This window comes from Perca fluviatilis, chromosome 4 (genome assembly GCF_010015445.1).
Source record: "Perca fluviatilis chromosome 4, GENO_Pfluv_1.0, whole genome shotgun sequence".
Lineage (NCBI taxonomy): Eukaryota > Metazoa > Chordata > Actinopteri > Perciformes > Percidae > Perca > Perca fluviatilis.
This window is the reverse complement of record NC_053115.1, coordinates 31,450,659-31,471,734: the sequence shown is the minus strand read 5'-3', so window position 1 is coordinate 31,471,734 and position 21,076 is coordinate 31,450,659. Positions and strand designations below refer to the sequence as shown.

Below are 21,076 nucleotides of genomic sequence, written 5' to 3'. Positions count from 1 at the left end.
TTTGAAAACAACATGTTAGCATGTGCAAATTGGCCTTTAGGTACATAGAGTTTTGGTGGTTTTTGTGTTGAAGTGAGAAAAGAATGAATGTCATTTGAAAGATGTAGTCATTGAATGCATTTTGTGTCAAAGCAATGATAAATGATCCACAGTTTAGCCCACATATACTTCTGTTGTGCTCACTGTGTGAAGAGTTTTGAAAAAGTGACCCAAGTATTGAGAAATGTGTCCTAGAAACTAGTGATGCACCGAAATGAAAATTCTTGGCCGAAACCGAAAACCGAAAAAAGAGGAAACCAAGACCGAAAACCGAAACCGAAACACCGAAAGAAATTAAGCCAATTATTAGTACCATTGCATTTATGGCTATGACTGTGTACTAACTTTACTAAAATCAAGGCATTGCAATTGTATAAATTAATATTAAAGTTTAATTAAAAAAATATCTAGCAGAAATATGGCTACAATCTGATAGTCACATACAGTATACAGTAGCCTAAAAACAGAATAGCTTACCTATTGTTATTATTATTATTATTATTATTATTATTATTATTAATTGAGGCACTTTCTTGCAGGATTTCACTGAACATATCAGACAACGAGGGTGCATGCCCCTCATCTGGTGCAGAGAGACAAGTCTTTTTTTCTGCGCTCTGATCTCCTCCTGCGCTGGGCGCTGCTCCGTCTCCGTCTCCACGCGGGTTCTCCGCATCCATCGCGGCCTGGATCATTTCTCGTGCGCCCTGCTTTATTTCCGCATCCAAGTAATGGTCTTTATAACGCGGATCAAGTACAGTCGCGATGAAGTGCAGAGGATCCGAACAGATCTCACTTGAGAACGTTTGCTGACAGACTCCTAGAGCGTACTTTTCATTGTTTTCACTCCGTGGTCCGTCTCAACCTCTTTGCTTAGGAGACGCTTTGCAGGTGGATCGGGTACTGACACACGTGCAGGTCGCGTTTTCTGTTTGCGTCATCACAACATTTTCGGCCGTATTGTTTCGGTGATAAAGGTATTTCGGCCGAAAACCGAAAATGCCCTTTTGGGCCATTTTCGGCCGAAAATTTTCGGTGGCCGAATATTCGGTGCATCCCTACTAGAAACAGTAAAAAATTGTAAGTGTATACATACATACAGTGTATATATTAATATATTCTAATTAATTAATTGCTTTTGTTTAAACATGCTGCAATGTGGTTCCAGAGAAGAACTGCAGCCACTGCACATGTCCTGCAGAGACTGCATGCCAGAGGAGTGGCTGTGTACGGAGTGTGACATACACATCCACAGAAAAGAAACGTTCCATAACAGGGAGTCCTGCATTGGGGGAATTTACAAGCCCATTGAGCCAACAGTGTGCGCTGCATAAAGCAAGACGGCAGATATACACTGGTCAATCAAGGTAGTGCTTTGATCTCTTTGATAAAGTTGTTGAAATTGTGTCCTTGTTTTTATTACAATTTTAATTTAATAATAATAATAATAATAATAATAATAATAATAATAATAAAAATAATTGTTTAAGACTTCTCAGTATTTATTGAACTTCTCTTTTCAGTAAGTCTTTTGCCTACAGTGAGACCTGTCCAGTTATGCACGTGTGACCCTGCAACCATAACAGAATCAGCTGGTAGAGCAATAAATATGGTTTGCATAAATGGTATGAACTATGGCTTTTCATGTATATATTTTTCTTGTCCAGTTCAGAGGTACAGTATTATCACAACATAACGTTGCATTTAATGTACTACTTTTTCTTTTCATAGGTCGGTATGATTTGCACTTGCCAAACTTGTCTTGCAAATTATGTCTGGCACAGTGGACACCTGACATGAGCGACCTCATACGCAGTGGGTATTGGCCAGCATCTGTGAATGCTGACACATGTCAGTTGTTCATTGGATGTCTTCACTGCGGATGTTGGAGAGGAGGACCTGTTAATTTGGAAGGGTAAGATCTAGGGGTGTGCAAAAAAATCGATTCACATTTGTATCATGATTCAAGCTCTACTGATTCAAAATTGATTCATGGAATTCCAAAAATGTATTCATATTTTTTTGTTTTTGTTTTGTTTTGTAATGGTGTGTATATTACTGTCCTCGCCATTCCCATAGATGGCGCTGCGTCGAATTCACACTGACGCCTGAGCACTCTTGTCATAATCAAAAGAAGAACGAGTGCACAAACAATGGCAAACCTTACAGAGAGAATTATTCAACCTGCTCCATCCTCATTGAAGGCGAGAGTTTGGGCACATTTCGGCTTTTATAACCTCGAGGGGAAGACGGAACTTGATAGGAATCATGCTATATGCAGGATTTGCAAAGCGAAAGTTAAGTATTTTAGAAACACCACAAACTTGAGAACTCACATGGTACGATATCACCCAGAGATTAACATTAAAGATGTGGACGAACAACCTAAACTACCTAACATGCCAGTCAACCAACGCACTCTTTCAATGCTCTAAACTCCCACCGAACTCTGATCGAAAAGCTCTTTTTATTTAACAGTTTTATTTCATACTTGAATTAAATGTATTTGAAAGCTGGCCTTTAGTTGCAAAGGTTTTTATTTCTGTATGAAGACATATAAAGTAATATCAAACTACATGTAATTTGTTGTTTCTTCTCTTTTAAATTGTATGTCTACTGCAATCACATCGGAAAAGTAACTACTTTTACATACTGTGAATCGTTTTTTTTTTAATCGAGAATTGTTTTTGAATCGAAAATCGATTTTGAATCGAATCTTGAGCCTAAAAATCAATACTGAATCAAATTGTGACATTTTCTGAATTGTGCACCCCTAGCAACATTAGCGTGGATAATAGTTGCCTCAAGTAAAGATATGTTAGAGCTATTTAATTTGACTTTTTACAAATTGACCTGCAAATGTACAGGCTGGCAAAAGCCATGGAGACATATTCCAAAGGAGTTATTTGTACACATTCTGCCATTACCACTGTGAGAATATGGCCAGCACTTCACCTGCCTGGCATGTAAACCCAACATGATAGCTCTTTGTTAGTTGTTTTACACTTTGTAAAATGAACTGAACAAATAATGTCTTACACTGAACAAGCTATTTTTTTCTTATTTTATTTAGATCAGAGCAACCAAAGGAGGTGTGTAGGATTTTCCATTACAAATCAGTTAATTTTTCCCTCAAGACCAGATCGTGTTAGCTTAAATTGAACAGACTAGTATCTCCCAACCAGCAATTTGAGCAATACGTTGAATCTCATCCAATTAATTTTGGGTTTGAAATTGGGTATATGTGGCCAGATTTCGGTAATAGTTAGGTAGTGAGTATGCATGTTTTTGTCACCCTCTTTGCTTAGCTGGAGTAAGGATAGTGAAAGATGCATTTTCCAAAGCTCCTTGAGCCCTGACAAAAAAAGAAACTGTTGTATTTTGAAAGTAAATCTTTAATGTCTCCAATAAAGATGCTCTTTGGTGTAATGTAACCTGACTCCATGGTTCTGATGGATTAAGTAATTACATTTTGTTTTAAGCGTAACTATTTTGTAATGCACACTGCCGGCAGAGGAAACTGTGGAGCCAGTCAGTGGTCTGCTGCACTTGAGACTGCCAGAAGAGCTAGTAAACTGGATGAAGAGGCCATTGAGGTGGTTGTTTGCCGACACAGAGTGCTATTGAAGGCCCTCAACATGTAAAGCGGGGAACTATTTGCTTATCTGCTGTTCCTGCAAAAGGCGCTTCAGGCAGCCACAAATGGACAGTTCTTTTGCAAGGACATTGCTTGCAAGTATTGGCCCTACCTTGAAAAGTTGTCGGTCTCCATGTCAGAACTCAGACCTTTACTGCAGATTAGGCCATTCCTTTCTGTCATGCATGCCAAGGCGTATTCAAGCAAGTGTGAGGTACTATATGTTATTTATCATACAATTTGAAATGGTAACTTTTATGTATCATACATATGATTATATAATAAATTTCCATACTGATTTGTTAGATAATCTGGAGTGGCAAAAATCAAGAGGGTGCTGGCACAACTGCAGGGGAGGAGGTTGAAATGGTAAACAGCTACCTTTCTCATTGTGCTCTCACAACCAAGTACATGAAAACATCTGGTAAGTCGATCTACTCTTTGTGTAAGATTAAACTCTTAATAATCCCCTATGACAATACATCAATAAAACTGTTACATTTATCTGAAATTAAAGCTCAACTGTGAAAGCAATGATTAACTGAAAAACCATGACCATTATCGGGACTTTCCTCCATCACTTTATTCATTATGTTAAAAAGCCAGGAATGACATGTTAACAGTCAATGCTATTGGATGGAACCGACGGAGGCAAAAAGGCCTTCATCTTCATTTTATTGCACGAGCTAAGATGGCCGAGACGGGCACACACGCATGCAGTCTGGCAGATTCTGTGTGTTGTTTGTGCTGTTTGTCCAAACCAACTAAACCATCCAAGCCTAAATTCACATTGCATCACCATCAGTGGTTTACGATAGTATATGCTGTGACTCTGCTCATGCTGTCCATCCAATATTGATTCCACAAAGAAAACACCAATGTTCTGAGCTCCATCCGGAGAAGTCAACACCCGTTGTACTCCAAACTTCTCATCAATGGATATACGAAGGAGCCCGCCAGATCACTTGACATGCCATCTAACAGGCGTCTTGGGCTCATTCAACTCACCATTACACTACTACTCGCTGGCAATGTAGAACTTAATCCCGGACCACAATCTACTGCCAGCACACAAACAGATGTCATGGGACTGCCATTCCACGATGCACAGTCTGTATCACACCGCAATAACCTTCTCACCACCGGGGCTGTGGCTAGGCCTCTACCATACCCACTCCTGGCGCTACCGGGGCTGTCTATGCCAGACGCTCAATCGTTGGCTTGGGCTACTGCTATGATCAACTCACCCCTCGCGCTGCCGCGGCCGCTCATGCTGGTCGTTCTTGGAGACGGGACTTTGGTGGGGCTTCCCGAGGCGTCGTTGGTCGGTTTGGAGCGGTGGAATTTGCGATTAAGTTTTAGGTCATTTTATGGTTGCAACCCGCAATAAAACGAAGAAGAAGTTTCAGTTCATTTCCGCCCAGTATTTCCGCTCTGCTTGCACACATGACAGGTGTCAACAAAAACAGATGTAAGTGGACAAACGAGGAGACAAGATACTTTTTTAATTTAATTTACCAGAAAAATATAACAGCTATTTTAGATAGCAAAAAGCTAAGAAACGCCATCATTTATCAGGAGCTCGCGAAGGAAATGACCAAAGGACATTCTAAAATGCTTAACGTGAAAAAGCTTAACGTGGTTTAATGTATCTAAACAACGATCAATCATCACCAGATTTATCATGGTCATATCTTGTCATGAACACTTAAGCCTTTCAAAAAAACTAAATCGAAATCCAACGATTATAGAAGTTATCTCACGTTAATATTTTCTTCATCAGTGGCCGTATTAATATTATTAATATGGCGAGGAAAAAGCTTAACGTGGTTGAATGTACCTAAACAATGATCAATCATCACCAAATTTCTCTCTCATATTACCCATCATAACCACGGAAAACTGTCAAATAATCAAACCCAATGTCCAATTATTATGGACGTTATCATCTGACTTAAAGCGTTTATGCTTCAGGGCAGCGGAGCGGCTGGGGGTTGACTCTCAACGGTTCTCATTGGCTTTATAATGTGAAAAAGCTTAACATGGTTTAATGTACCTAAACAACGATCAATCATAACCAAAAAATCCTCTTCTATATTGCTCATCATAACCACTTAAAACGGTCAAATCTAACCCAATGTCCAAATATTATGGACGTTATCTGACACATTAACGTGAGATAACTTAATCGTTGAATTTCGATTTAGTTTTTTTGACAGGCTTAAGTGTTCATGACAAGATATGACCATGATAAATCTGGTGATGATTGATCGTTGTTGGAATAATAAAACACGTTAAACACGCTACTTCTTCACGCATGCTAGTGTAGAATGTCCCTTACGACAAGCCGTGGGACGTCCTGCAGAGTAAATGGAAGGCGCTCAAACAGCGATACACGGCTCAAAAAAGAGAGTTTGTCTCGCAGCGTTGCCGGAGGGAAAATATAAGGCAAGTTCCACTTTTTAGATGAGCTGGATCAGATCCTTGTTCAAAGGCCCATCGGAGCTTAGCTTGGCTTCTAATATTAACAACAACTACTTCTGTCTAGCAAAACTTTGTTCGCAAAAGTTCGCTTGAATGTTGTGCGATTCAGTGCAAAAATGAATGGAAACACCTTAAAATGTCTCAAATCAATTTGATATACCAATTTAATCGCAAAACAGCATGTGACGTCATTACGCACAGGTTTTTATTCGCTTTAAAGCCGTTGGATGGAAACACACTTTCACCAGCTTTATTTGCATGAGTTTTTTTACCGAACTTCAGATAATTCGATTGACAAGTGGATGGAAATTTAGCTTCTGTCTCCTGTGTTTTCCCTCATCCTGCCTGCTGCTGCCAGCTGACGATGCACACCTGTTCCTCATTCCACCATCACCGCTCTCCTGCCACACACACCTGCCAGTCATCTACAATCAAGCTCAGTATTTCTACCCTCATTGCACTCACCATCTTCACTGGATTGTTGTCTCTGCCACTCTGGTGACAAGTGCTGAAAGTGCTCTCTGCAAACAGTTGTAGTTTTACTGGTTGTTATTCTGTACCTGTCCTTAGTTCTCCTTGTGTTTCTCACCGCAGTAATTGGCTCCATACCTCTCTCCCGCCTCCAGTCAGCTCCCTCGCTATCCTATCCCAGCAAGCTCCCTCACCATCCAATCCTCTGAGTCCCTTGCCCTCAAAACCTTTCCGTGTAACAATATGTACTGTACAGGTAAACATTTTATTAAAAGGATGTTATTTGTGTGATTTCAGAATCGAGCAATATCCTTACAAAGAAGAAGATTTTTGACGTTTACATGTCAAAAGTGCAGCTTCAAGAGGAAAAGATGATTTTGATGAGGGAGATGACACTGCAACAGCCTCAGAAAGCTGGCCTGGAGCCTAAGCAAAATTATGTTAGAAATGTCTTCTGGTAAGAAGCCAAATTTTATATTTTATATTCTCATTACAGTGACAGATTTGGGGATACTATAAATTCCTAAACTCCAACTAGTGCGGCATCTCCTGCCTACTGATTTGACTGACACCATAACCTGGTCCTTAACCATCCAGTGCATCGTACTTGAGGGACAGCGCAACATTAAGAACAAAAGTTCAATTGAAATTTACATGGTAAAAACCTCGTCAATTGTTTTTCAGTGCAAAGACACTTTAGAGCCAAGGATAATATGGTGCACTGCAAAGTGAGACACTTTAGCAATAGAATGGTCAAGGGCACTTTAGCAATATTATGGTCAAAACCTTGATTTCTCTGGAGCTGGGTTTTCTCCATAATTCCAGGGTAGATATGGACATGCTGCTCGTCAATGGGACACTGAAGATCTGTAGTATGTGAATCAGGTTTCGAATTCAATGGGGTGCCATTTTTGGCCATTTGGGGGCAGTGCAAATTCAGGCACTTTAGCAATAGAATCGGCAAAATCTTGTTTTCGCCATAATTCCAGAGTAGATATGGACATGCTGGGGATCAATGTGTCGCTGAGGATGTGTAATATATAGATCAGGTTTCGAATTCAACGGGGAGCCATTTTGGCCATTTGGGAGCAGTGCAAAGTCAGGCACTTTAGCAATAGAATCATTAAAATCTTGTTTTACCATAATTCAAAGGTAGATTTGGACATCCTGGGCATCAGTGGGTCGCTGAGGACCGGGGGCACTGCAAAGTCAGGCACTTTAGCAATAGAATGGTCAAAATCTTGATCTCTCCATTATTCCAGGGTAGATATGGACATGCCTGGAATCAGTGGGTCGCTGAGGACTTGTGTTATGTGAGTCAGGTTTCGAATTCAACGGGGAGTCATATTTGGCCTTTTGGGGGCACTGCAAAGTGAGGCACTTTAGCAATAGAATGGTCAAAGGCACTTTAGCAATAGAATGGTAAAAGGCACTTTAGCAATAGAACGGTCAAAATCTTGATTTCTCCATTATTCCAGGGTAGATATGGACATGCCTGGCATCAGTGGTTCGCTGAGGACATATGTTATGTGTGTCATGTTTCGAATTCAACGGGGAGTCATATTTGGGGGCACTGCAAATTCAGGCACTTTAGCAATAGAATGGTCAAAGGCACTTTAGCAATAGAATGGTCAACAGCACTTTAGCAGGAGACTGGTCAAAGGCACTTTAGCAATAGAATGGTCAATGACACTTTAGCAATAGAATGGTCAAAATCTTGGTTTCTCCATAATTCCAGGGTAGATATGGACATGCTGGGCATCAGTGGGTCGCTGAGGACATGTGTTATGTGTGTCATGTTTCGAATTCAACGGGAAGTCATATTTGGCCTTTTAGGGGCACTGCAAATTCAGGCACTTTAGCAATAGAATGGTCAAAATCTGGATTTCTCCATAATTCCAGGGTAGATATGGACATGCTGGGCATCACTGGGTCCTTGAGGACCTGTATTATGTGAATCATGTTTCGAATTCAACGGGGAGTCATATTTGGCCTTCTGGGGGCACTGCAAAGTCAGGCACTTTAGCAATACACTGATCAAAGGCACTTTAGCATTAGAATGGTCAACGGCACTTTAGCAGTAGACTGGTCAAAGGCACTTTAGCAATAGACTGGTCAAAATCTTGATTTCTCCATAATTCCAGGGTAGATATGGACATGCCTGGCATCAGTGGGTCACTGAGGACCTGTGTTATGTGAGTAAGGTTTTGAATTCAACGGGGAGTCATATTTGGCCTTCTGGGGGCACTGCAAATTCAGGCACTTCAGCAATAGAATGGTCAAAGGCACTTTAGCAATAGAATGGTCAACGGCACTTTAGCAGGAGACTGGTCAAAGGCACTTTAGCAATAGAATGGTCAATGGCACTTTAGCAATAGAATGGTCAAAGTCTTGGTTTCTCCATTATTACAGGGTAGATATGGACATGCTGGGCATCAGTGGGTCGCTGAGGACATGTTTTATGTGTGTCATGTTTCGAATTCAACGGGAAGTCATATTTGGCCTTTTGGGGTCACGGCAAAGTCAGGCACTTTAGCAGTAGACTGGTCAAAATCTGGATTTCTCTGTAAATTCCAGGGTAGATATGGACATGCTGGGCATCACTGGGTCCTTGAGGACCGGTATTATGTGAATCATGTTTCGAATTCAACGGGGAGTCATATTTGGCCTTTTGAGGGCATTGCAAAGTCAGGCACTTTAGCAATAGAATGGTCAAAGGCACTTTAGCAATAGAATGGTCAACGGCACTTTAGCAGGAGAATGGTCAAAGGCACTTTAGCAATAGAATGGTCAAAATCTTGATTTCTCCATAATTCCAGGGTAGATATGGACTTGCCTGGCATCAGTGGGTCAGTGAGGACCTGTGTTATGTGAGTAAGGTTTTGAATTCAACGGGGAGTCATATTTGGCCTTCTGGGGGCACTGCAAATTCAGGCACTTTAGCAATAGAATGGTCAAAGGCACTTTAGCAATAGAATGGTCAACGGCACTTTAGCAGGAGACTGGTCAAAGGCACTTTAGCAATAGAATGGTCAATGGCACTTTAGCAATAGAATGGTCAAAATCTTGGTTTCTCCATTATTCCAGGGTAGATATGGACATGCTGGGCATCAGTGGGTCGCTGAGGACATGTGTTATGTGTGTCATGTTTCGAATTCAACGGGAAGTCATATTTGGCCTTTTGGGGGCACTGCAAAGTCAGGCACTTTAGCAATAGAATGGTCAAAGGCACTTTAGCAGTAGACTGGTGAAAGGCACTTTAGCAATAGAATGGTCAAAATCTTGGTTTCTCCATTATTCCAGGGTAGATATGGACATGCTGGGCATCAGTGGGTCGCTGAGGACGTGTTATGTGTGTCATGTTTCGAATTCAACGGGAAGTCATATTTGGCTTTTTGGGGGCACTGCAAAGTCAGGCACTTTAGCAGTAGACTGGTCAAAATCTGGATTTCTCCGTAATTCCAGGGTAGATATGGACATGCTGGGCATCACTGGGTCCTTGAGGACCGGTATTATGTGACTCATGTTTCGAATTCAACGGGGAGTCATATTTGGCCTTTTGGGGGCATTGCAACGTCAGGCACTTTAGCAATAGAATGGTCAAAGGCACTTTAGCAATAGAATGGTCAACGGCACTTTAGCAGGAGAATGATCAAAGGCACTTCAGCAATAGAATGGTCAAAATCTTGATTTCTCCATAATTCCAGGGTAGATATGGACATGCCTGGCATCAGTGGGTCACTGAGGACCTGTGTTATGTGAGTAAGGTTTTGAATTCAACGGGGAGTCATATTTGGCCTTCTGGGGTCACTGCAAATTCAGGCACTTTAGCAATAGAATGGTCAAAGGCACTTTAGCAATAGAATGGTCAACGGCACTTTAGCAGGAGAATGGTCAATGGCACTTTAGCAATAGAATGGTCAAAATCTTGGTTTCTCCATTATTCCAGGGTAGATATGGACATGCTGGGCATCAGTGGGTCGCTGAGGAAATGTGTTATGTGTGTCATGTTTCGAATTCAACGGGAAGTCATATTTGGCCTTTTGGGGGCACTGCAAAGTCAGGCACTTTAGCAATAGAATGGTCAAAGGCACTTTAGCAGGAGACTGGTCAAAGGATACTTAAGCAGAACTAAAATCATAATATTTGGCCTTCTGGGGGCACTGCAAAGTCAGGCACTTTAGCAATAGACTGATCAAAGGCACTTTAGCATTAGAATGGTCAAAGGCACTTTAGCAGTAGACTGGTCAAAGGCACTTTAGCAATAGAATGGTCAAAATCTTGATTTCTCCATAATTCCAGGGTAGATATGGACATGCCTGGCATCAGTGGGTCACTGAGGATCTGTATTATCTGAGTAAGGTTTTGAATTCAACGGGGAGTCATATTTGGCCTTCTGGGGGCACTGCAATTTCAGGCACTTTAGCAATAGAATGGTCAAAGTCACTTTAGCAATAGAATGGTCAACGGCACTTTAGCAGGAGACTGGTCAAAGGCACTTTAGCAATAGATTGGTCAATGGCACTTTAGCAATAGAATGGTCAAAATCTTGGTTTCTCCATTATTCCAGGGTAGATATGGACATGCTGGGCATCAGTGGGTCGCTGAGGACATGTGTTATGTGTGTCATGTTTCGAATTTAACGGGGAGTCATATTTGGCCTTTTGGGGGCATTGCAACGTCAGGCACTTTAGCAATAGAATGGTCAAAGGCACTTTAGCAATAGAATGGTCAACGGCACTTTAGCAGGAGAATGGTCAAAGGCACTTTAGCAATAGAATGGTCAAAATCTTGATTTCTCCATAATTCCAGGCCTCTCCATAATTCCAGGGTAGAAAAGGACTTGTTTTGGCCCCCGGGGGGGCCCGGACCTGATTATTATGTGAGTAAGGTTTTGAATTCAACGGGGAGTCATATTTGGCCTTCTGGGGGCACTGCAAATTCAGGCACTTTAGCAATAGAATGGTCAACGGCACTTTAGCAGGAGACTGGTCAAAGGCACTTTAGCAATAGAATGGTCAATGGCACTTTAGCAATAGAATGGTCAAAATCTTGGTTTCTCCATTATTCCAGGGTAGATAGGGACATGCTGGGCATCAGTTGGTCGCTGAGGACATGTGTTGTGTGTGTCATGTTTTGAATTCAACGGGGAGTCATATTTGGCCTTCTGGGGGCACTGCAAAGTCAGGCACTTTAGCAATAGAATGGTCAAAGGCACTTTAGCAATAGAATGGTCAACAGCACTTGAGCAGGAGACTGGTCAAAGGCACTTTAGCAATAGAATGGTCAAAGGCACTTTAGCATTAGAATGGTCAAAGGCACTTTAGCAGTAGACTGGTCAAAGGCACTTTAGCAATAGAATGGTCAAAATCTTGATTTCTCCATAATTCCAGGGTAGATATGGACTTGCCTGGCATCAGTGGGTCACTGAGGACCTGTGTTATGTGAGTAAGGTTTTGAATTCAACGGGGAGTCATATTTGGCCTTCTGGGGGCACTGCAAATTCAGGCACTTTAGCAATAGAATGGTCAAAGGCACTTTAGCAATAGAATGGTCAACGGCACTTTAGCAGGAGACTGGTCTAAGGCACTTTAGCAATAGAATGGTCAAAGGCACTTTAGCAGTAGACTGGTCAAAGGCACTTTAGCAATAGAATGGTCAAAATCTTGATTTCTCCATAATTCCTGGGTAGATAGGGACATGCGGGGCATCAGTTGGTCGCTGAGGACATGTGTTATGTGTGTCATGTTTTGAATTCAACGGGGAGTCATATTTGGCCTTCTGGGGGCACTGCAAAGTCAGGCACTTTAGCAATAGAATGGTCAAAGGCACTTTAGCAATAGAATGGTCAACGGCACTTGAGCAGGAGACTGGTCAAAGGCACTTTAGCAATAGAATGGTCAAAGGCACTTTAGCATTAGAATGGTCAAAGGCACTTTAGCAGTAGACTGGTCAAATGCACTTTAGCAATAGAATGGTCAAAATCTTGATTTCTCCATAATTCCAGGGTAGATATGGACTTGCCTGGCATCAGTGGGTCACTGAGGACCTGTGTTATGTGAGTAAGGTTTTGAATTCAACGGGGAGTCATATTTGGCCTTCTGGGGGCACTGCAAATTCAGGCACTTTAGCAATAGAATGGTCAACGGCACTTTAGCAGGAGACTGGTCAAAGGCACTTTAGCAATAGAATGGTCAATGGCACTTCAGCAATAGAATGGTCAAAATCTTGTTTTTTCAATTATTCCAGGGTAGATATGGACATGCGTGGCATCAGTGGGTCGCTGATGAACTGTGTGATGTGAATCAGGTTTCGTATTCAACGGGGAGTCATATTTGGCCTTTTGGGGGCACTGCTTAGTGAGGCACTTTAGCAATAGAATGGTCAAAGGCACTTTAGCAATAGAATGGTCAAAATCTTGATTTCTCCGTAATTCTAGGGTAGATATGGACATCACTGGTTCGTTGAGGACCTGTATTATGTGAATCAGGTTTCAAATTCGACGGGGAGCCATATTTGGCATTTTGGGGGCACTGCAAAGTCAGGCACGTTAGCAATAGAATGGTCAACATCTTGATTTCTCGGTAATTCCAGGGTAGATATTCCAGGGTATAGCAATAGAACAGATTTCTCTGGAACTGGGTTTTCTCCATAATTCCAGGGTAGATACTGAATATCTATAGTATGTGAATCAAGTTTCCATTTCAACGGGGAGCCATATTTGGCCTTTTGGGGCCACTGTAAATCTGAGGCATGTTAGCAATCGAATGGTCAAAGGCACTTTAGCAATAGAATGGTCAAAACCTTGATTTCTCTGTAGCTGGGTTTTCTGGTAGCACTTCATAATAACTATCCATAATTCATCATTTATTAAGCATTATTTAACTATTAGTTAATGGTTTGTTCATCATTACTTATTAATTGTTCATACATAGTTCATCATGAGTAAATTATTTGTTCACACAGTTATAAATGGTTTGTTCATAGTAAACAAGCCTATTAGTTAATGGTATGTTCATCATTATTAATTAATTGTTCTTACACAATTCATCATCAGTAAAGCATTTGTTCAAATAGTTATAAATGGTTTGTTCATAGTAAATAAGCCTATCTTGAAAAATATGTTTGTAAGTACATGATTTATACTTAACAAATAATGAAACAAACATTTGTAAATGAAATAATTTTCCCATTATAAGCCAGTTACTAACTATTGCTAAATGCTTTGTTCATCATTTGTAAAGCACTGCTCCTATGTTAATTCTCATGAATGAAGCATTTGTATACACACTCATAAATGGTTTGTTCATAGTAAATAAGGCTCTCGGAAGTTATGTTTATAAATAGAAGTTTGACACTTTCTAAGTATTGCAAAAACCATTAGTAAATTAAATAATTTTCCCTTTATAAACTATCTACAAACTAGTAGTAATTTATTTGTTTATCATTTGTAAAGCATAGTTCCTACATTCATTCTAATCAGTAAAGCATTTGTAAATACAGTTAGTAAATGGTTGGTCCATAGTAAGTAAGCCCATGTAAAAGGTTTATCAGTATATTTTTTAATAATTCCTACATGATACATTAACCATTTGTAAATGAAGTAATTTTACCATTATCAACTAGGTACTCAGGAATGTAAAAGGTTGTTTAAAACTAGGAAGTTCATGATTAACAGACTATCTAGACCTACATTTGTTCATGTCTTAAATAAAATGTTATGATTTAGAAAAAGGCCTAAACTAATAGCTGGGGTGTTAACACATCTGTTACAAATACTTACCAATAATGTAATCCATGATTAACTCATGAGTTACTACTGGTAAGTATACTGTGTGAGCCCATCTAAAGTGAGGACTTTCTATGCTTTACAAAGCATTTATAAATGAGTTCCAAAGGCTAACAGAACCATACACATGTATTGCTCTATTTGGACATGCCTTCAGAAATATGCCTATGGATAGTTAGTGTGTTAATGCATCTTTAACAAGCACTTACCAACACATCAATCCATGATTAACTCATGAGTTACTACTGATTAGTTGACTACATGATGTGAGCCCATCTAAAGTGAGGACTTGCTATGCTTTACAAAGCATTTATAATAATGAGTATGTGCATTTATGAAATAGCTCGTAGTAGTGTTATGTAGTTGATATCAATGTGAATTTGGACCAGAACCAGAAGAAAACTAGATTGTTAAGAGCCAGAGAATTGAACATCAATAAAGAGACTAGGAAACCAGGATAAAGTTTGAGAAGTGTATTAATATACACAGAAACATGGCATACACATATACAGATAAAACACAGGTATGAAAAATAACAACTAAAATAATAAAGTGCGCTCATAAAAGAAACCCTTTTCAGTTCTATGAGCTCAATTGTTCTTTGATGACAAGAGTTCAGAGATGTTCAACGTTGGGGCCCATATGAGTTTGGTTTCTGTTTGTCCTACCACCATGAAGAAGGAATCCAGGGCAATCCGTATAAGTTCTGAGTCTTGATCCTGTAGCTCACCACCCAGCCCACTGAACTGGGAATCTGTAACCCCTGGAAGACTCTGGGATCTGAAGAATCAATGTGATCCAATATCCCTCTCTGGACCGGACCTCCCGTGCATAGCGCTTCTCAAATCTCCACCTCCACCACCTGTAGATAAGGCCAAATCAGTTCTCTCAATTACTATTCAGAAATAAAATCAATTGCTTAGGCTACAATGAAAATAAAATGAGGTGATATTTCAGTTAACCCATATTGAAATATCTAAATCTCTATTCAGCTGTACAACCGTTCTTAAATTTCTTCTCTTAAGTATCAAAAGTATATAAATCCCTTTCAGGTATCAAAAGCACATTTATATTAATAGGTAACCTTTATACAAAAAAATGAATTCTAATTCAAGTTTTATGGAACCTACCTTAGTAACATTCAGTGTTGGGGAGTAACGGAATGCATGTAACGGCGTTACCTATTCAGAATACAAATTATGAGTAACTGTATTCCGTTACAGTTACAATTTAAATAGTTGGTATTTAGAATACAGTTACATTGTTGAAATCAATGGATTACATGACGATACTTCTCTGTTTCACGAGTTTATTCACTCGGACTAAATTAAGGCAACTCTAAGCATTTTCCAGAAGAATAGCTATTTGCGTGATCAGTCACAATGGAGTCGGAACCGGCACGACAGAGCCAGGACAGGAATAAGTTTCTATCTTGGAAATTCAAACAGCATTTCACATTAAAGAACGAACAGGGAGAATGAAATATAACAGTGCAGCCTCTGCTTGCCAGCAACCAACCTCCTTTCAGCGTCCAAATTACTCCACCTCCCATAGATATACACACCTCCAACCTGAAGAAGCATCTTAAAGTAAGCTATTTTTTTAATTAGCCAAGGGTAGTCGTCTGCTGTAGTTTTACTGGTCACCTTGCTATTTTAACATTGACGTGGGACTTTACATTCTCCTACGTGCTGATTTACTAGCTCCAGAGCCGTTTAAAGACTGACAAGCCCCGTTTGACATGCTAGCTAACGTTAGCTAAAATTAGCTCGTGGTAGCAAGACTGCGGTTAGATTTTTGTAGTATGCAGTTCGGGACTACAATAATCTATCTCCTTGTTCAGGTACACATTCAGCTAGTTGGAATAAAAAGAACACACCATTATAGGCCTGTTTAGTAAGCTGGATGTAATAGCTGCATTCCTACACTTATAAAACGCAATTCAATGTGGAAGTAATCCTGAAGTAATCCAAGTATTCAGAATACGTTCTCAGATTGAGTAACGTAACGGAATACGTTACAAATTACATTTGTGGGCATGTATTCTGTATTCTGTAACGAAATACGTTTTGAAAGTATCCTTCCCAACACTGGTAACATTAACACTATTCTTAATATAATTGCATAAATTGCATGTAAAAATCTCTCAAATTGTATTATTTTCCCATAACTCAGGCTACAGTGTTGTAATTTAGAGAAATTTAGACATGCATGCTTATTTATCCCTCCCTGCACAGGTAACAGTAGAAAGAATGCACTAAAAATTAGCCTCTTTGAGTTACTTCTTCATAAACTCCAGTAAAACAATTAAACACACAACTTGTACTAACATTCATTCAACAAAATACCCACAGCTAGCAAGAGTGTTGAAAAGCAACATTACTTTCCCATACCTCTCAAGTCTCACGCATTGGGCGTGAGACACACCCATTTCAACCCGTTCACACGCTCACACGCCACACCTTGTATTTCTCACGCAGAAAAATTACCAGGATAACGCCCACCAAGTTGCACCGCTATTTTTTAAACAGTGGAACAGGTAGAGGAATCAAGTGAGTTCCCCATAGAGTTCAGAAGGCCCTGCCACGAACCAGCTAATCAAATAAAAAATATAGCTACCCAACAGCCAATCAGAAAATAGCATTGCTGTATCCGGGTAAGATTTAGATAATTCTTGCAACAACGTTACATTCTGATTCCAACGAGACATTGTGATTCACGCGATACATTCTCGATACATACCCCCCCCGCTCGAAGGGGGGGGGGGGGTGTTGGACGTCAAAAAGTAACTTTACCTGAAAACAGCAGATGTTTCTTTTTAGCATCTCATATCACACTTTCACTCACTATGACCAGTACTACGGTCAGAAACGTGCCAAAATATGAACAATAACGTTCATCTGCTAATGTTAGCTGCCGACCGTTACCTTGAAACCATCCAGCAAATAGATTTTACCGTAGGGTGCAGTTACCTGAAACAGATGATTTAACGTCACCGCTCATTTTACACAGTTTAACAACAAAACAAAACGCTGAGGGAAGATTACAAGCTACGTTTTTCATGTTGGTTTTGAGCGGTAGCCTATGCACCCCCACTAACCTGGAAAACGGTTTTAAAACAGTAACGTTAATACAGCGGGGGATTCAAAGGAGGGACCGTAGCGTTCGCTAACGTTAGCTTCTTGTCTCATCTGGGGTCTGATAAACAGTAAAAATCAGTGTCCACAATGCTATTTTCCAATTAACTGTAGCTTAGCCTCATATTTCACGGGACCCGCGTGAGTGTGGATTTCATGCCGCGGCTTTCGTCGCTGTTTGTCACTTTGCCTAAGATTGAGATTCGCCCTGTTGTTTATTTGGTTGCCATGACTTCGCAAGTGATAACGTCCTGTCACTGTTCCAGTTGAGGGGAGAGAGAGTGGATGGCAGTTCGCTTGTGTTCAGTTAGAGCACACTGCTCTGTAGAGTCGTGGAATTATGACTTTATATACTACATGTAGCTAGCTACATAGCGGAAACCCTGTTGTGCGTCTGCCCTATTTCTGATACTGTGGCGGCAGAAATCAACATAGAGGAAACACTGGGTAGCTTTTGCGCCTATTATTATTATTATTATTATTATTATTATTATTATTATAGCTACGTGTTGAATCGGCTGCAGGGCTACTCTGACAGTTTTATATTTTTATAAAGATACCCATTTAATAATAGGCCCACCCATACTACTTTTATAACAATACCCATAATAATTTTGAATATTTTTAGTTTTTTCTTTCCTTTTATTTTTACCGCACAACCTCCCGGCCCCCATTGTGAAAACCTTTGGCCTAGGCTATTTCATTATATTTTATCCAGACAATGCATAGTATTAATTATTGCATTTGTCTATTTCAAAGATGTCAGGGAAGAGACAAATGAGCATTCTTTCATGCTTCGCTCTGAAGGATCAGCTCCCTTAACCTCAACCAGCTCTACTGTTATACAACAAAATGCAGACATTGTTTATTTGTTTGTTATTGATGTTATATACTGGTGTATATATATTTTCCAGAATTTTGTGACTTCCATGACAGCGAGTACATGGAAATGCTGCTGCACATTTCAGTGCGATGGTTAAGCCTGGAGAGGTGTATTACACGACTTCTGCGGCAGTATGGGCCACTTACCAGCTATTTTAAGTCTTTAAGTATGTTGCTTATTTCATTGACAGCAGTACAGGTGCATTACACCAGACTAAATATGTATTTTTAAGCATAACCTGTTTTTATTTACAGATGAGAAACAACCAAGGTTTAGAAGGCTGGTGGATGCTTTTTCCAAGCCCCTGACTGAAGTCTACCTCCTCTTCTTTCAAGCCACTCTGCCAATGTTCTCCACACTGAACCTCCTCCTCCAGAGAGAAAGGTCTTCCATCTTTCAGCTCCATGGAGAGGTAAAATGCATCCTGCTGCCAAGTATGTCTGCTTATTTTCCATTGGCTATGTCCTTTTTCAAGTAATACATGGAAATCTTTTATGAACTACAAATTTGCAGATGACAAAGTTCATCATGAAACTGTGTGCAAGGTTCATGAAGCCATTAGCACTACAGGGCCGACAAGTCCATGACATCCTCTACAAGGACCCACTAAACCAACTGCCAGGTAAAACTGTCAAGTCTGACATAAGGAGACCTATATTCTCATTGACCTCAAATATACTTTTTTTTCAAGTTGGGCGATATCTCTGATGTTATGGAAAAGGCATAAAATGTGTGTAGGCATACAATGTATATGTAGTCTATGGGTAAAATAGAATGCTTACATAGAGGAATACCTTCAACCACTTGCACTTATTGTGCATATCTTGCTGAATCTATGTGCACTTACTGTTTGTCTGTCTAGTTTTGAGTTAAAGTGCTGATTGCCAAGTAAAATTCCTGTATGTCTACCTGATGCATTTGGCGAATAAAAAGTGATTTTGATTCTGAGATATTGTTTAAACTACCTGAACTTAATTTGCTTTTTCTTTCTGTTCTTTGTCTGGTAGGAGAAAAACTAAATGTTGGCTTCACCACCAGAGCTACCCTCAACAGGCTCCTTGAGGCCGGAGACATCACACCTCAGGAGGTGCAGCTATTCCAGCAGGCAGCACTGGCATTTCTGGTCAGGGCTGTGGAGTACGGAATCAACAAACTCCCCCTGAAGGAGGCCCTTCTGAAGCATGCTAAATTCGTTGACGTGCAGCAGAGGACTGAGTGTGGGGTGGAAGATGCCCTATACTTCGTAGACAGGCAAGGGTTTCACATTTTCCAGGATTTCAACATATTGAATACTTTAAGTTTAAAATTTTGATCGTGGTCAGAAAACAAATCCTTAATCAGTTCTTTACACATGGTGCTCATTTTAGATTTCAGGAACTACTTCCTTTCCATCAGCCAGAGGAACAGGACAAGGTGAGTGAGGAGTTCCTGGAGTATCAGCTCATGGATATCCCCATGCCCCAAGATCCCACCACCTTTAATGTTGAGGAGTTTTGGGGGAGTATGTCCTCAATCAAGAGCAAGGTAAGACATATTTGGCACCACATGACATACACATAATTCATTGAAATCATAAAAGCAAAGCATTTGAGTAATAGAGACTCTTGGTTCCTTTTTTCAAAGGTGACCAGTTTGAGCCAGTTTGGGAGGCTTTCTAAAATAGCTGCATTAGTGTTAGTGCTCCCTCATTCAAATGCAGATGCTGAGAGGGTTTTCTCCATGGTTGGACTTAACAAAACCAAAACCAGGAACAGCTTGGCACTAGATGGAACTCTGTCATCCATCATGACAGTGAAAATGGCTGGCCTGGAACCACAGTGTTTCAAAAGCCCCCAACCCCTGTGCGAAGCGGGCCTCAAAACCTGCTACCAACACCTACAATAAACAACACTAACCATTATCTCTCTCACACACACACACACACACACACACACACACACACACACACACACACACACAGCCAGATGGTAGAAAACTGCAGATTTGTGTACAATGTGTGAAGCCACAGTCAGTGTATGTCCCTATTATTGTAATTCTGCTTTAATATAATTTTTTTTGAGAATATGTTTGCAAATAATGTTCCTGTTTCTACATCTACAAGTCTTCTGTCAGTGAAGGCAGGTGTCATGCTGTGCTCCTGCCAACAAATCAGCACTGCTGGTACAATAACACTGTGTATTTTTGTCATTTTCTATGTTAAAAAGCTGTGTTTTTATATATAAATATATATTTTATATATATCACTTTTGTTTGTCTGTATAACAGACTAAAGGTGTGGACACATAGAGCCGATAATCGGCAGTTGGACAGTCTGGTGAGGTCGGTGACTGGAGTCTGTTCGGTGTGTTCTGTGCCGTCGTCCATCCGAGGGGCCGTCAGCCTTCATTTTGGCCGATTTGACATGTATAATTGGCGGGGCGGGCACTGCCGGCAGTCGGACTCAAATGACCCCGTTGATTGGTAGAGTGCTAAACCGGAAACGGGGAGCGGGATGAGCGTGACTAGAGTCTCTCAAAATCTGACAAAAATCTTTTAAACGGACCTTTGTTGATCTGAAATGAAGACAGATTCAGCAACTGCACAGCCTATTTCTCTATGTTTTGGTGAACTATTTTAGTACAATATGAACAAGACGT

General features: G+C 40.4%; 1 protein-coding gene across 1 annotated transcript; it reads left to right on the top strand.

Moving 5' to 3' along the window:
* The first annotated feature begins 3,562 nt into the window (after positions 1-3,562).
* LOC120557088 lies at positions 3,563-20,324 on the top strand. The gene is made up of 9 exons (XM_039797125.1): positions 3,563-3,890; positions 3,983-4,100; positions 6,929-7,088; positions 18,472-18,606; positions 18,695-18,852; positions 18,954-19,062; positions 19,448-19,691; positions 19,808-19,964; positions 20,064-20,324. Exons 3-9 carry the CDS (start codon positions 7,070-7,072, stop codon positions 20,322-20,324), a joined length of 1,083 nt encoding a protein of 360 aa, XP_039653059.1. The 5' UTR covers positions 3,563-3,890; positions 3,983-4,100; positions 6,929-7,069.
* The last annotated feature ends 752 nt before the right edge of the window (positions 20,325-21,076 follow it).

Coding starts and splice junctions, on each gene's coding strand:
- LOC120557088 (XM_039797125.1), top strand. Junction 18,607..18,694: donor CAGCTATTTTAAGTCTTTAA/GTATGTTGCTTA, acceptor TTTTATTTACAG/ATGAGAAACAACCAAGGTTT. Junction 19,692..19,807: donor GCCCTATACTTCGTAGACAG/GCAAGGGTTTCA, acceptor TGCTCATTTTAG/ATTTCAGGAACTACTTCCTT.